The following is a 15,349-nucleotide window of genomic DNA, read 5'->3' on the forward strand; positions in this document are numbered from 1 at the left end:
AGAGAGGAAGGGAAGAGATCACAGAGAGAGAGGAAGGGAAGCAGGCCCCCTGCTGAGCAGAGAGCCCGATGTGGGGCTCGATCCCAGGACCCTGAGATCATGACCTGAGCCGAAGGCAGCGGCTTAACCCACTGAGCCACCCAGGCGCCCCAATATTAGATTCTTAAAAGAAAATGCTTGACACTGTATCTGGATTAACCTTCTGTTGTTAAATACCTGAAAGGTATTGATGGAAAAGAACACTTTCTTGCCCATGGCTCCAAGCCTGACCAAGAAAGATCACATAATAGAAAACAAGAATTGGAAGGAGATATTCCTGGGATGGTGGACCCATCAACAGGATAGCTGTGTAATTTATAAATGAGGGACACGAGAATGGAAAGTGCTCCTAATCAGAAAGGCAATAGGCGTAAACCAGCACGATCCCAAGAAAATGGAGACAGATTGTCATCCTACCACCCAGCCCTAGCCCTCTGGATAATTCTGTATTCCTCCTTTTTAGACTTAAAGCTTTCATTAAGTTAAGAAAAATGGGGCATTTCCCATAGATTCTGGGAAGGCAACTCTTAGGAACAATGTAAATATGGTGGCTTAGCCAGCTGTAATTACAACCTCCTGGGACTCATATGCAAAAATATAAAATGCACGTGAGTGTTTGGGGGAGGCTCCATAGACAAGACATAAATTTGAACCTTAACACTGAAGGATGGGCAACTTTATAAAATATGTTCTGAATCTGGAGATGAAACTTGGGCAGAACATTACCTGGAAGCAAGTGTCCAGTTTCCAAGTTGGACCCAGAATTAGAGAATAAAGGGAAGGTTTGGAAGAGGAAGTAACTCAGTGTTTCTCAAACTTGAACCTGTGTAAGAGTCACCTGGGGAAACTGAACATGCTGATTCTGATTCAGCATGCAGGAAAGGCCTGATTTCTGCATCTCTCACAAGCTTTCGGGTCATGCTGATACTGCTGGTCCACGGACCACACTGGGGGCCGGGCAGAGAAATTCAAACAAATGGTCCAAGTGTTGATTCTGGAATGGTAAAACAAGATTTATTTGCAAGGCAGCGTGTCTGGGTAGCATTTTTATTACCAGAGATTTTATTGAGATGCTAACAAAGGTACAGCAGATAAGAGAATAAAGTGAAAAGGTGTAGTGCTCTGCAGAACTGAAAATCACAAATCTGTCTTTAAAGGGTAAGCTCTCTTTGAGTCCGAATAATTGCTGACATGGAAGAATATGATCCCAATATTACCAAATTCCTTAGTTTTTCAAGGAAATCCAGAAATTCAGATTTTATTTTTAACATGAAATGTGTTGGTATATAAATCATGATTCAAATGAAACTCACACACCTGCATATCATCATGAGTCAAATAAAATGTATGTTCTTGTTAGACTTGGTAACCGTCAGCTTGCTACTTCGTCTCAATAGTCAGACTGGGTCAAAGAGTCCAAGGGTCCAAAGTCCAGAGTCCAGATTATAGTTAGAGGCAGTTAGAAACTGTCCCTTAAGGGCATCTGGGGAATTATCAGTATGACAACTTGGCTGAACATAATGTATTAAAGTTCAGAAAGAGGTTGCATGATAAGGAGCAGGGATCAGAACCCAAACATCAAGAAGACATATAAATGAGCTCTTTAGAACTAGAGATATGATGTCAGGAAGTATTCGGGCAAGTCCAGTAAATCTTATTACAGTTAGAGTGAAGGTGGCATCGCATACAAGATGAGGATTATGGATTATTTCCAATAAACACCTAAAAATCACTGACTTGATTTTAAGTCAGGGCTGGGCAGTAAAAATATGAAAGTTGTTAGGGAAATTAATAATTTAGCACTTGAATTTTGCTTTTTATTGTGTTTCAAAAGTTGCCACTCCTGAGTAGACCATGATATTCTAGCTTGAAGTAGGCCCATGTTGAGATGAAACAGGGGTTATGTTAGCTAGCACTGGATTTATTTTTCTGTTTTGAGCAGTCCCTTATAGGTTGGTGCTCCAAACAGTTGTCAGGGTGACTAGTCCTTTAATCTGGCTTTATGCAAGGGAATGACAGAAATCAAAGTGGCTCCTTGGAAGACGGTGTGGTTGTGGAACAGCCTAGACAGCAGTGGAGGAAGGGGGGTAGGGGCTGAGGGGCAGATCTGAGAGAGAAAATGACAGGGATAGATAGAGGATCTGATTGTGGGGAAAAGAGCAAGGAAGTAATGGGGTTCATTTATCTTTGAAATCTGTATTCCTGCAAGTATTAGAAAACAAAGTGGTATTCATGTGTTCTCACCAAAACACAGGCCTGGTCGTTCTTATGCATTGGTATCTTAAATTAAGCTAGTATTGGGGAGCCTGGGTGCCTCTGTTGGTTGAGCATCTGACTCTTGATTTCAGCTCAGGTCATGATCTCAGGGTCATGAGATTGAGCCCCACACTGAACTCTGTGCTTGGGGCAGAGTCTGTTGGAGATTCTCTCCTTCTCCCTCTGCCCCTCCCCCTGCTCACACTCTCTCTGTCTCTAAAATAAATAAATAAGATCTTTTAAAATTAATTAATTAATCTAAGTATTCACAAATCCTCTCTAGAGCAAATTAGGAAGTTTTTTAGTTAAGGCCAGGCTATGTTTCATTGTTTTATTGTCAAGGTTATAGAGGCAGACTGTCTATAAAACCGTTAACATCCAAGCAACTTTATTCTATCTCCTGAAAAGATAACATGGTGAAGGCATAACATAGTCCTAGCTTATTAAGGATTTCTTAGACCCTCCCACTGAAAGTGCAGGGACACTAGGTGGCCAAACACCAAGCTCTGAGTATTTACCCTAACGTGGGGGAATCAGAGGGCAGCAGAGCTAGAAATTTTATTGCCCTGGGAGAACTGTAAATAAAATACCTCATTAAACACAGCAGTTTTTATAAATTTTTCACACGCAACACAGATTTTGCAGAGATTAAGCCTTGTGAGAGCAAAACAAAACCATATAGTAGATGCTAACTTTTGTCAATCACTTATTACACTCCAGGTGATTTCATTTCAACATTTTTTATATAAGCCAAATATAATAATACATTTCAGCCACTTTTTATTGAATATAATCAATATCCAATGTTCTGTTAGTTTCAGGTATAATGAAACATAATGATTCCACATTTATATACATTGTGAAATGATCACCACAGTAAGTCTAGTTACCATCTGCAACCCAAGTTACCATTTCTTTTATGATAGGAACTTTTAAGAACTTTTAAGCATCTTGCAAGTCTGAAATGCAATATTATTGACTGTAGTCACCATGCTGTACATACATCCTCATGACTTCTTTATTCTATAACTGGAATTTTGTACCTTTTTAACCTCTTCAACAACCCATTTTGTCTACCTTCCTCAACACCTTCCCCTCTGGCAACTGCCAATCTGTTCTGAGTTTGGCTTGGTCTGATTTTGTTAATTCATGTGTTTATTAGAGTCAAAATATAAGTAAAATCATGCAGTATTTCTCTTTCTCTGTGTAACTTATTTCACTTAGCATAATGCCCTTAAGGGCCATTCATGTTGCCACAAATGACAACATTTTATTACTTTTTTTTTATGGCTAAGAGGTAGTCCACTGTGTGTGTGACATCTTTTTCTATGTTACATATATATACCACATCTTCTTTATCCATTAATCCATCAGTGGACACTTAGGTTATTTCCATACCTTGGCTATTCTAATAATGCTGCAATGAACATAAGGGTGCGTGTGTCTTTTCAAATTAGTGTTTTCATATTCTTCAGATAAATGCCCAGTGATGGAATTATTGAATCATATGGTAGTTCTATTTTTGATTTTTTGAAGGACCTCCACACTGTTTTCCTTTGTGCCTATACCCAGTTTACATTCCCAGCAACAGTGCACGAGGGTTCCCCTTTTCCCCACATCCTTGGCCAGCACTTCTTAGTCCTTTCATTTTCATCATTTTCATAATAGCCATTCGGACAGGTGTGGGTTGATCTGATTGTGGTTTTGATTTGCATCCCCGTGATGATGAGTGATTCTGAGCATCCTTCATGTGCTTGTTGACCATCTGTATGTCTTCCTTAGAAATGTCTATTTGGACCCTCTGCCTATTTTTTTAATTGATTTTGTTACTGAATTTTATGGATTGTTTATATATTGGGGGTATTAACTCCTTACCAGATACATAATTTGCAGGTATTTTCTCTCATTCCTTAGGCTTTTATTTGGTTGATAGTTTCCTTCTCCATGCATAAGCTTTACAGTTTGATGCAGTCACATTTATTTCTGCTTTTATTGGTTTTGCCTTTTGAGTCAGATCCAAAAAAAAATATATCATCAAGACCAATGTCAAGGAGCTTACTGCCCATGTTTTCTTCAGTAATTTTATAAATTCTGGTCTTGCATCCAAGCCTTTAATCTATTTTGAGTTACTTTTTGTATATGATATAAGATAGTGGTCTAGTTTTATTCTTTTGCATGGGGCTATCCAGTTTTCCAAATAGTATTTATTGAAGGCCTTGTCCTTTCTCCATTGCATACTTTTGGCTCCTTTGTCATAAATTAATTGACCATATATATGTGGGTTTATTTGTGAGCTCTATTCTATCCCATTGATCTATGAATCTGTTTTTATGCCAATACCGTTCTGTTTTGGTTATTACAGTTTTATAATATAGTTTGAAATCAGGATGCATGATCCCTCTAACTTTATTTTCTTTCCCAAGATTGCTTGGTTATTCACACTTTTTGCTCCATACAATTTTAGCATTGATTGTTCAAATCCTGTGAAAAATGTCACTGAAACTTTGATAGGCATTTCATTGAATCTATTGATTGCTTTGAGTAATATGGACATTTTAACAATATTAAGTCTTTCAAACCATGAGCAAAAATATTTTTCCATTTATTTGTGTCTTCTTTGGTTTCTTTCATCAATGTCTTACAATGTTTAATATACAGGTAGGTCTTTCACCTCTTGGTTGAATTTATTCCCAGATATTTTATACCTTTTGATGCATTTGTGAATGGGATTGTTTCCTTAATTTTTTTTTCTTACAGTTCATTGCTACTGTATAAAATGCAACAGATTTTGTGTACTGATTTTATATCCTGCAATTTTACTGTATTTGTTTATTAGTTCCAATAGATTTTTTGTGGAGTATTTTAAGATTTTCTCTATGTAGTATTATGTCATCTGCAAATAGTGACAATTTTATTTCTTCCTTCTAATTTGGAAGTCTTTTATTTCTTTTTATTGCCTAATTATTCTGGCTAGACCCTCCAGTACTATATTGAGTAAAAATAATGAGAATGGGCACACTTGTCTTGTTCCTGATCTTAAAGGAAAGGCTTTCAGCTTTTTACCATTGAGTGTGATGATAGCTATGGGTTTGTCATATATGGCTTTTATTATATTGAGGTACAGTCTATCTATACTCACCTATTGAGAGTTTTTATCTTAAATGGATGTTGAATTTTTTCAGGCGTGTTTCTCCATCTATTGAGATGATCATATGAATTTTGTCCTTAATTAGTGTGGTGTATCACCTTGATAGATTTGTGGATGTTGAACCATTCTTGCATCCGTGGAATAAATCTCACTTGATCATGATGCATGATCCTTTGAACATACTGTTGAATTCAATTACCTAACATTTTGTTGAGGATTTTGCATCTATATTCTTCAGGGATATTGGTCTGTAATTTTCTTTCTTGTGTGTCCTTTTCTAGGTTTGGTATCAGGGTGATGCTGGCCTCATAAAATGAGTTTGGGAGCATTCCCATCCCTTCAATTTGTGGACAAGTTTGAGAATGTTTTGGTAGAATTCACTGGTGAAGCTCTCTGGTCTTGGACTTTTCTTTGTTGGGGGTGTTTGATGACTCGACTCAATCTCCTTATTAGTAATTTTTATTTTCAGATTTTCTATTTCTTCATTATTCTGTCCTAGAAGATTGTATTTTTCTAGGAATTTATCTATTTCTTCTAGTTCGTCCAATTTGTACAATTTTTCATAATAGTCTTTTGTGATTTTTTCTTTGTATTATTATTTGTTACTATAATTATTTGTATTAATTGCATTTCTTTGGTGTCAGGTGTAACTTATCTGATAAAATTCTGATTTTATTTATTTTAAGCCTCTCTCTTTTTTCCTTAGTAAGTCTAGCTAAAGGTTTTTCAGTTTTATTTATCTTTTCAAAGAACCAGATCTAAGTTTCATTGATCTTTTCTATTGTCTTTTTAGTCTCCATTTCATTTATTTCTGCTCTGATCTTTATTTTCCTCCCTCTACTAACTTTAGAATTAATTGTTCTTTTGCTGGTTCCTTTAGGTGCGAGGTTAGTTTGTTTGAGATTTTTCTTGTTTTTTGAAGTGGTAGCCTGCCGACAACTATCTCTCCAATTGTTTCAGATTTCTAGCGCTTGGAGATGCTATCCTCTCTGGTCAGCAGAGGCAGGCATTCAAGGGGCAACTCCCGTGTTGGCTCTACTTGCCTGCTGGCTTTGGCAGGGCTGTGAGTGCAGCGCATTCAGCTTCCCAGCTCTGGCAGGGATGCAAGGGCAGTATAGGAGTGGGGCACACCCGCTAGTGGTAGCAAGGTAAATGAAGATGCAAAAATGGCACCAACTAGCACTTCTATCCATGGACAGATCCTAAAGGGCTCTGCCCCTCTGTGAGACACTTTTAAGATTAACAAATAACTGTCCTTCATGTATGATCTAGGCAATTTTCAAACTGCCGATTTTGTGCTGAGTTGCAGGGTGGATGAGTTTGTACATGAGCTCTTAAAGAGTAAAATCTCCAGGGTGCCAGGGTGGCTCAGTCTCTTAAGCATCTGCCTTTGGCTCAATGACCTGGGAACCTGAGATAGAGCCCCATGTCGGGCTCCTTGCCCAGCGGGGAGCTTGCTTCTCCCTCTTCCTCTACTTGCCACTCCTCCTGCTTATGCTCTCTCTCTGTCAAATAAATAAATAAAATCTTTTTTTTTTTTTTTTTAAAGAGCAAAATCTCCATTTCCTACAACTTCATGGGTCTCCTGAACCTAAGCCTTATTGGTTTTCAAAGTCAGACATTTTGGGAACTCCTCTCACTGGTGCAGATCCCAAGAGTTGAGGTGCCTGATATGGGGCACAAACTCCTCATCCTCAGGGAGAAACTCCATATTTTGAGATACCTCCCAATTGTGGGTCACCATACCACATCTGGGGGTTCTGGTGAAACCACATTCCTGTCTCTTACCTGTCTGGATGTGACTCTCTTATCCTTTGCTATGAAGGAAACTGTTCAGCTAGCTCTTGGTTTTATTTTTTGGAAGAAATTATGTCATGTGTAGGTGTAGACATGTTGCGTTTGTGAGAGGAGGTGAGTTCAGTTCTGCCATCTTGAACCCCAAATCACAACCATTTCTTAACAGTGCTCTAAAACAGAAATTCACAGTTTTATACCTAGCAAAGAAACAGATCCTGTTCAGAATTTCATTTCTGTTGAGTCTTCCTGTGTTTCTTCAAGAGCTCAGTTGTCTCCAAAAAGCAAAGCAGGAGGTTCTTAACTTCTAGGTCCATGTTACTTAGGAGCTGATTTAGTCTCATCCATGTCACATAACCTGGCACTGTCCTCCTTCTCTGAAACATAGCACAACAAAAAGTTTTTTCTAGGTTGATTTCTCTCCTTTGATAGGAGGGGAAGGCAGATATACACTGGTGCCAACCAATGGGTACCAGGGAATGCATTTCAAGTCACGTATGTCTTGCCCCAGGGAAAAGACAGTAACTTGACTATTTATGCACTCCAAAAGAACTGGAAGTGCATTTTATAACCAAATAAAGGTGAGCACAAGCATTCATACACACTAAAAGGAACACACACACACACACAAAAATGGACTATACACTGTTACCTGTTTTGAAGGAAACGTGAAAGAAACTTCATGAAGGAGGATGTTATTGTTTTAGTTTGGTTTTTCATGTATACTAAATTTTGGCTCTTAGAATCCCTAAGAAATAACTATTTACTGCCCAACACAAAGGTACAGAGGCCTTCAAGTTTCTTCTTGCTCTCTCAGTGACACAGCTCCATTCAGCCAATGTGGTTATGATTTAAATGATTTCCCAGTCTCATTATTTCACCTTGCATTTTTCCTTTGTTCTTGCCAGGAAGCAGAATGTGCCTACACACTCTTTGTCATTGCCATATTTTGGCTTACAGAAGCTTTGCCTCTGTCAATAACAGCTTTACTGCCTGGTTTAATGTTTCCACTTTTTGGGATCATGACTTCTAAGAAGGTAAGTCCTCTTGCAAATGTTTGTCCTAATTACGTTCCTAATTTTGTACTGATACTGCCATTGAGAAAAGCTGTATTGAAAGGGAACAAGAGGGGCACCTGGGTGGCTCAGGTAGTTGAGGGACCAACTCTTTGATTTCAGCTCAGGTCATGATCTTGGGGTCATGAAATCAAGCCCTGTGTGAAGCTCCACCCTCAGTGGGGAGTCAGCTCGAGAGTCTCTCCCTCTGCCCGTCCTTCTGCTCTCTCTGTCTCTCTCAAAATAAATAAATCTTTTTTTTTTTTTTAAGGGAAAAATAATCCTGTTGAGAAATGCATGTCCTGTCTTCCCAGGCTGATATCTATGCCTGGTGACTCCCTCCCAACAAAAGGACCAACCTTTCACAGCCTGCATTAGCTTTTGTTTTTCAGCAGAATTTGGTCTTGCACAGTGTTAGAAAAGCAATTTTTGTTTTTAATGAAGAAAAAGCTACCCTGTTTTCTTTTCCAGAAACCTGCCATTTCAAAAGATAAAGCCAAATTAACTTTCATGTGTATTTCTGTTTTGTTCTTGCTGAGAGGAGTTTATTCATGCTGAGCGGTGTTTTTTACCTTTATACAATCTGAGGGTACCCGTCTGAGGAAAATGGATTCAGTTTCTCATTAAAAGCATGAAATGCATTGAAATCAGAATATCTATCTTCATGCAGTCTCCAGCCACCCAGCACACAACTGCCTAAACCGCAGCTGAAGAAGTCTCAGGAAAGATGCCAAGTTCAAGATGCCAGTCCCTGCAATTTATCACCTTTGGACTTCTATCTTCTGCCAGAGTCCAATACTGCTATCTTGAGGTTCATCTGTCTTGTAATGTGGGTGGAGATTTTCCCAACGAACTAACCTATGATACAGTGTTTTTTTGTTCTGTAGGAGAAAGTATTCTTTTCCTTCTCTTCATGTCATTCTTCCTCATTTTGTAGTTCAAACTATATTCTTGCATTTCAGATCCATTTTGCTCCTCTTTCCTTTCTGCATTTTTCCTTCCCTTGTAATCTTGACTCTTTTCTTTCCCACTGATTGGGAAGAGAGAGTACCCAGGGCTGACACTCTGCTGTCCCAGTATCTGGGCTCTATAACTGAAGAAGTTTTTCAAATGCTCCAATAGGCTACATGGATCTTAGTAAAGGAAATTTTATTTTATTTTATTTTTAAGATTTTATTTATTTATTTGATAGAGATCACAGGTAGTCAGAGAGGCAGGCAGAGAGAGAGGAAGGGAAGCAGGCTCCCCGCTGAGCAGAGAGCCCGATTGCAATGCGGGGCTCCATCCCAGGACCCTGGGATCACGACCTGAGCTGAAGGCAGGAGCTTTAACCCACTGAGCCACCCAGGCGCCCCAGTAAAGGACATTTTAAAAGAAAGGATTGGCAAGTTCTCAAAAATAATGTGTCAAGTTATTAACCCCTGTTCTGCTGGCTTAGGTGGTTTTACCTCCAAAGATAATTCAGTTCAACAGTAATATATTTGTCTCTTATGATTTAATAACAATAAAATTGACTTTTTAATAGAGGATGAGATAGAAGCAAGATTAACTAGAATTGGGACGTTTCTGTAGCAAACAGGCTAGAGGAAGACAGGAGAAAAGGGGTACCTAGGAAAGCCTGGCTTTGTGAGAACGCCAAACCTTTGCCTCTTTACAGGATGTGGACCCACAACTAGAGGCAGCAAAATTCTAAATACCTTCAGCAGTTGCATGACTTAGACTGCTGGTACCTGTCCAAGAGTCCTTCATCTTCCAGAAGCGTCGGCCTCAGACTAAATTAACAGTAATAGTTTCTTAGACTTAGAAGCACATTCTTCTGGTCATTTTGTCCTGGGGCAGATTCCTCCTCCCAATATTTCTTTTTTTTAATTTATTTATTTATTTATTTATTTATTTATTTATTTATTTGACAGAGAGAGATCAGAAGTAGGCAGAGAGGCAGGCAGAGAGAGAGGAGGAAGCAGGCTCCCTGCCGAGCAGAGAGCCCGATGTGGGACTCGATCCCAGGACCCTGAGATCATGACCTGAGCCGAAGGCAGCAGCTTAACCCACTGAGCCACCCAGGCGCCCCCAATATTTCTTATAGATGAGATCACTCAGGAAATAATTAAAGACTTCCTTTGAATGGGCCCAGAAAGCCGCACAAGGAAATAAGAATCATTTTTGAAAACTTTTAATAGTTAAGTTTAATACTTTTACTGAGCACCTTGTTGTATTAAAGAATATCAACAAATATTGAATATCTCTCATATCCATTGAATAAAATCTGAAATGTTAAATATTTAGTGTGCTCAATTAGATATTTCAAAACAAATATCATTATTATTATTGTCATTGAAAATATGTTTATATATAAATTTTACACATATAAATGTGGAGGTACACATATGTATATGCAGATGTTATAATACATATTTACATAGTCATACCATAAATATTTATGTTCTAGGAGTCAGCTAGGCTCTTGGGAATATATCACTGAATAAATACAGACAAAAGTCCTTGTCTTCTTAGGAGAAAAGAGACAATAAACAACCTTAATGTCTAGGTAAGTTACAGTGAGTTAGGAGGTAATTGGTGTTGCAAAAATGCAACAGGATAATGAAGATCAGGAGAGAGTTTTAACATCAGTTTAAACAGGATGATCAGAGTAGACCTCAATGAGCTGTCAATACCTGAACAAAGACTTATAGGAAATGGGGGAGTTAGTCCTGTGGCTATCTGAAGAACAACCATTGCTGAGGAGCAAATACCTACCACAAAGACTTCAAGGGAGTTATATGTCTGCAGTGTGACTAAAGCAAAATGAAGGGGAGAATGACAGAAGGTGATATCAGGGAGATAATTTGTAGAGGGACTAGACCATCTAGGGCCAAAGAAGGCCACTGTAAAGTTTTAACTGTCAATGAAATGAGACCCTCTAGAGATTTTTGAGTAGAAAAGTGACATGATCAATTTGATTTTTATTTAAAAGGATAATTTGGACTGCTGTGCTGAGAAACAAAGCAGAAAGAAGGAAATGGGTAGCAGGTTATTGCAATAACCCAGTTGAGAGGCCATAGCAATTCAGACCAGGGATAGTAATGGGGATATGGAATATATTGTTAATGTATTTTTAAGATAAAATCAACAAAATTTCCTATATGGTTTTATGTGGCATATGATGGGGGTAAAGGAAAGGATTCAAGGATGCCTCAGAATTTTTTGACCCGGCAGCTGGAAAAATGGAGTTGCCATCAGTTGAGATAGGGAAAACTATGGGCAGAGTAGGCTTGTTGCAAAAGAGAGGCTGACGCTGGGAGTACAAAGTTTGACACTACATTTGAAATAACTAAATGATATCTAAGTGAAGGCGTTGACTAGGCAGTTAAATACAAATGAGTCCAGATCTCATGAGATAGAGCTGAGCTGGAAATAACGGTTTGAGGATCATCAGCATATAGGTGGTATTGATAGTTCTAAAATTTGATGAGGTGATTTCGAGAGTGAGTGAAGATTTAAAACAACAACAACACTACAAAGAAGACAAAGACAAAGAACTGAGCTCTGGAAAATGACAACATTCAGAGACTGGTGAGAAGAGAAAGTACTAGTGAAGAAGAATGTGGAGGATGGGTTATGGGGGTAGGACGAAGGCCCGGAGAGCGGGGGATCCTGGAGTCCAAGTTTAGGAATATTTTAAGGATGAAGCAATGATCAAATGTGTCTAATCTACTAATAGGTCAATTAGTGTGAAAACTGGGAATCAGCCATTGGAATTAGCAATGAAACATAAATATTTTTAAAACAACAAAACATATATGATATAATTCTAATCAGATCCATTATAACTGACTTTTCTAAAAAATCTCATTTGATTCACAAGCTTGATGTGAAGTATTATTGAACTTTAACGGATAAGTGTATTGACTTAAAGAAATGTTGTGAACTGGTACATTTTATAGCTAAGAGAGAACCCAGGTGCTCTGATTGCAAAAGTGCATGTTTTTTGATGAAATCCCATTTTGAAACAGAAAAATGACTTCAAATTTCATTAGGAGTTTTGTTTGACATGCTTATTTTACCTCAAAAATAGTTGTAATTATCAGTGTTATTTATAAACCAGTACCATTTTCTCTTATTATCTCCTCTGTACATAAGCTATAAACAAACACATACGGTTGTGACTAATGTGCTTCAAATATATTAACGCTGATGAAACCCAAAGAATAGGTACTACAATGGGAAACAAAGAATGTGAAAATTCCTCCTTAGGTTTATAATTGATTTCATTTAGAGAGTTGGGCTGCAGGCCATTTTTTGTTTACATAGTCCATTAAGAGACCAGCAAACTATGAATCTGAGAGCCAAATCTAGCCGGCTACCCAATTTTTTAAAATAAAGTTTAATTGGAAACATACAAAGCCATGGTCATTCATTTACATACTGTCTTTGGCTACTTTTTATGCTACAAAGACAAGTTGAATAGTTGTAATGGAAACAATGAGGCTCACAAAGTCTAAAACATTTATTATCTGACCTTTTTACAAAATCTGCCAACTGCAAACGTAATCTTAAGAGATTACAACAAGAATGTCTCATCGTCCTGGACTTCCTTCTGTGTTTAATCACTTACTAATCATTGCTTGCTTCTATTCATTCCTTTGCATTTTTTAAAAAGATTTTATTTATTTATTTGGGAGACACAGAGAGAGAGCATGAAAGGAGAGAGGTCAGAGTCTGATGTGGGACTCGATCCTGGACTTCAGGATCATGACCTGAGCCGAAGGCAGTCACTTAACCAACTGAGCCACCCAGGTGCCCCTGAAAAAATATTTCTCACACACCTGTGATACCTTACTGCAGTCTTTATTAACTTGTTTTTTTGTTTTTTTTTGGTTTTTTTTGCATGTAATAACCTCTAAGCCACTTGAGTTTAGGGACTTACTAATTTAGAATCTAATGCATGCCAGTATGTGCCAGGAATGTGCTAAATCCATAAATACAATGATCAGTAAGACACACCTCTGTCTTCAAAATATATCTTATCCAAAAAAGGGGTTAATTAAGTTAATAAATGATCACTATATAGATGAAGATGTGCTCTCACAAAAGGAAGTAGCCTCTGACTAAGTTGAGGATAGTCAGGGAGGCATCTTAGAAGAACTGAGTTCATCCACGGAAGAAGATGACGGATAACCAAAGTAAGAGAAGAGGGTCATTCCGGGTTAAATGACAGGCAAGTGTTGAAGCATTTCTGTGGCTTGAGAATTTCACACATAGGGAAAAGTTTGCAGAGCACTAAAAGGCTTAACTGGAAGGTGAGATGAAGCGTCTTGTAAGAGATGTTGGGAAGACTGGATTTAGTCTTAAATGACATGGAGAGCAGAGAAGGAGGACAGGAAGCCCACGGTTGTGATCAGATTCACACTTTAGAAAAGCAACCGCGACAGTGGTAAGGGGTGCGTTAGAAAGAGATCAAACAGTAACTCTGTGAGAAGCAGTTAGGAGCTTAATTAAGATAGTAATGTTTGAATAGAACAAAGTGGACAATTTAAAATATATAGCAAAACAGGATGTCTGGGTGGTTCAATGGGTTAAGCATATGACTTGGGCTCAGGTCGTGATCCTGGAGTCCTGGGATCAAGTCCCCCATCAGGATCCTTGCTCAGCAGGGAGCCTCCTGCTTCTCCCTCTGCCTGCAGCTCCCTCTGCCACCTCCTTGTCTTCTCTTTCTCTCTCTCTGACAAATAAAGAAATAAAATCTTTAAAAATAAAATAAAATATATGGGGGAACTAGAGAAAATAGGACTTTGTGACTAATCCACACATACTGGAAGTGAGAAAGGAAGCATAGCTGACTCTTAGCTTTCTAACTTGGGCAACTAAGTAGATGGAAATTTCATTTGCCACAAAAAAGGATATGCTGAATGTTTAGATGTTTGTGGGAAATTCAAATGGAAACGTCCAGCTGGGTACACCAGACTTACCTGTTTGGATACAAAGATTTTAGTGTCTTCAGCATTCATTCAGCAAATACGTATTGAATGCCCACTGTGTGCCAAACATTATTTTAGTCATATAGAGTTAGAAATTGAATCTGTAAGATTCAATCTTCAGGAGCACAAAACAAGAAGATTGGAGACAAAACCCTGTAGAATACCAACATTTCAGAAAAGGGCAGAGGAAAAATAATTTTCAATGTAGGCCAAGAAGAAAAATTCGGAAAGGCAGTGATAGACCTAGGGAGAAAAAAAAAATGGTTCATAAGTCTGTAAACACTAGTAAATTAATAATTTGAAATAATACTTACACTGAAAGTAATGATTGAGAGAGTTAGGAAGAAGAAGTTTGGGAACAGAGTATAGACAATTCATATTTGTGATCTCTCTACTGATTTAGGAGCTCAAAGACCATAGTTTATTCATTGATTCTCTTCCTCCCTGTCTCATTCATCCAGAATTATTTACTCAGCTCCTCTTCTGTACCAGGACTGTACTAGGTGCCAAATATGCAATGACTAGCAAAACAGATTCCTGCCCTCTTAGAATGTATAGTATATTACAAAAGACATGCAACGAGCAGATAAGTGCACTATTTACATATTATAATATTCTGTGAAGGAAACCAAGAGGGCTCTGTAATACAAAAAAATAGTAGAAACTATTTTAAAAATCTGGCTATTTGAGAATTGAGGAGGTGTGAAGAGGGAAACACATGCCAGGTGTTTATCATCGCATTCTCTGTTCATATGACAGTTTCAGTGCATGTTTAATACTTACCCAGTGTTAGAGTAATTAATAAGGGAAATAATAAGGAAATTGATAGAATTATTTTCTATTTTGCAGTACCATAAAATGTAAAGAGGTAAATACAAACTGTGAAAAACAAAATAAATTAACATTTCATAAAACATAATGAAGAGATCCACTTGTCCACCTTTAATTCCAAAGCTAATTTTTACTTTCTTTTTAAACCAAGCCAATCTTAGTAAGCTATATTAAAAATGCTAATACAATTTAAAGTAACAAAATTATTATGAGAACGGATTTTTCTTTTTTTAAAAAAGATTTTATTT

At 37.8% G+C, this 15,349-nt stretch overlaps 1 protein-coding gene across 2 annotated transcripts in view; it reads left to right on the forward strand.

The window, feature by feature from the left end:
* LOC116568657 (solute carrier family 13 member 1) overlaps positions 1 to 15,349 on the forward strand; it is a 323,245-nt gene that overhangs the window by 218,188 nt on the left and 89,708 nt on the right. For both annotated transcript variants that reach the window (XM_032304209.1, XM_032304211.1), the window contains one exon: positions 8,146 to 8,274. In XM_032304209.1, coding sequence (XP_032160100.1) covers positions 8,146 to 8,274 — 129 coding nt within the window. The remainder of the gene's footprint in view (positions 1 to 8,145; positions 8,275 to 15,349) is intronic.

This window comes from Mustela erminea, chromosome 11 (genome assembly GCF_009829155.1).
Source record: "Mustela erminea isolate mMusErm1 chromosome 11, mMusErm1.Pri, whole genome shotgun sequence".
Taxonomy (NCBI): domain Eukaryota; kingdom Metazoa; phylum Chordata; class Mammalia; order Carnivora; family Mustelidae; genus Mustela; species Mustela erminea.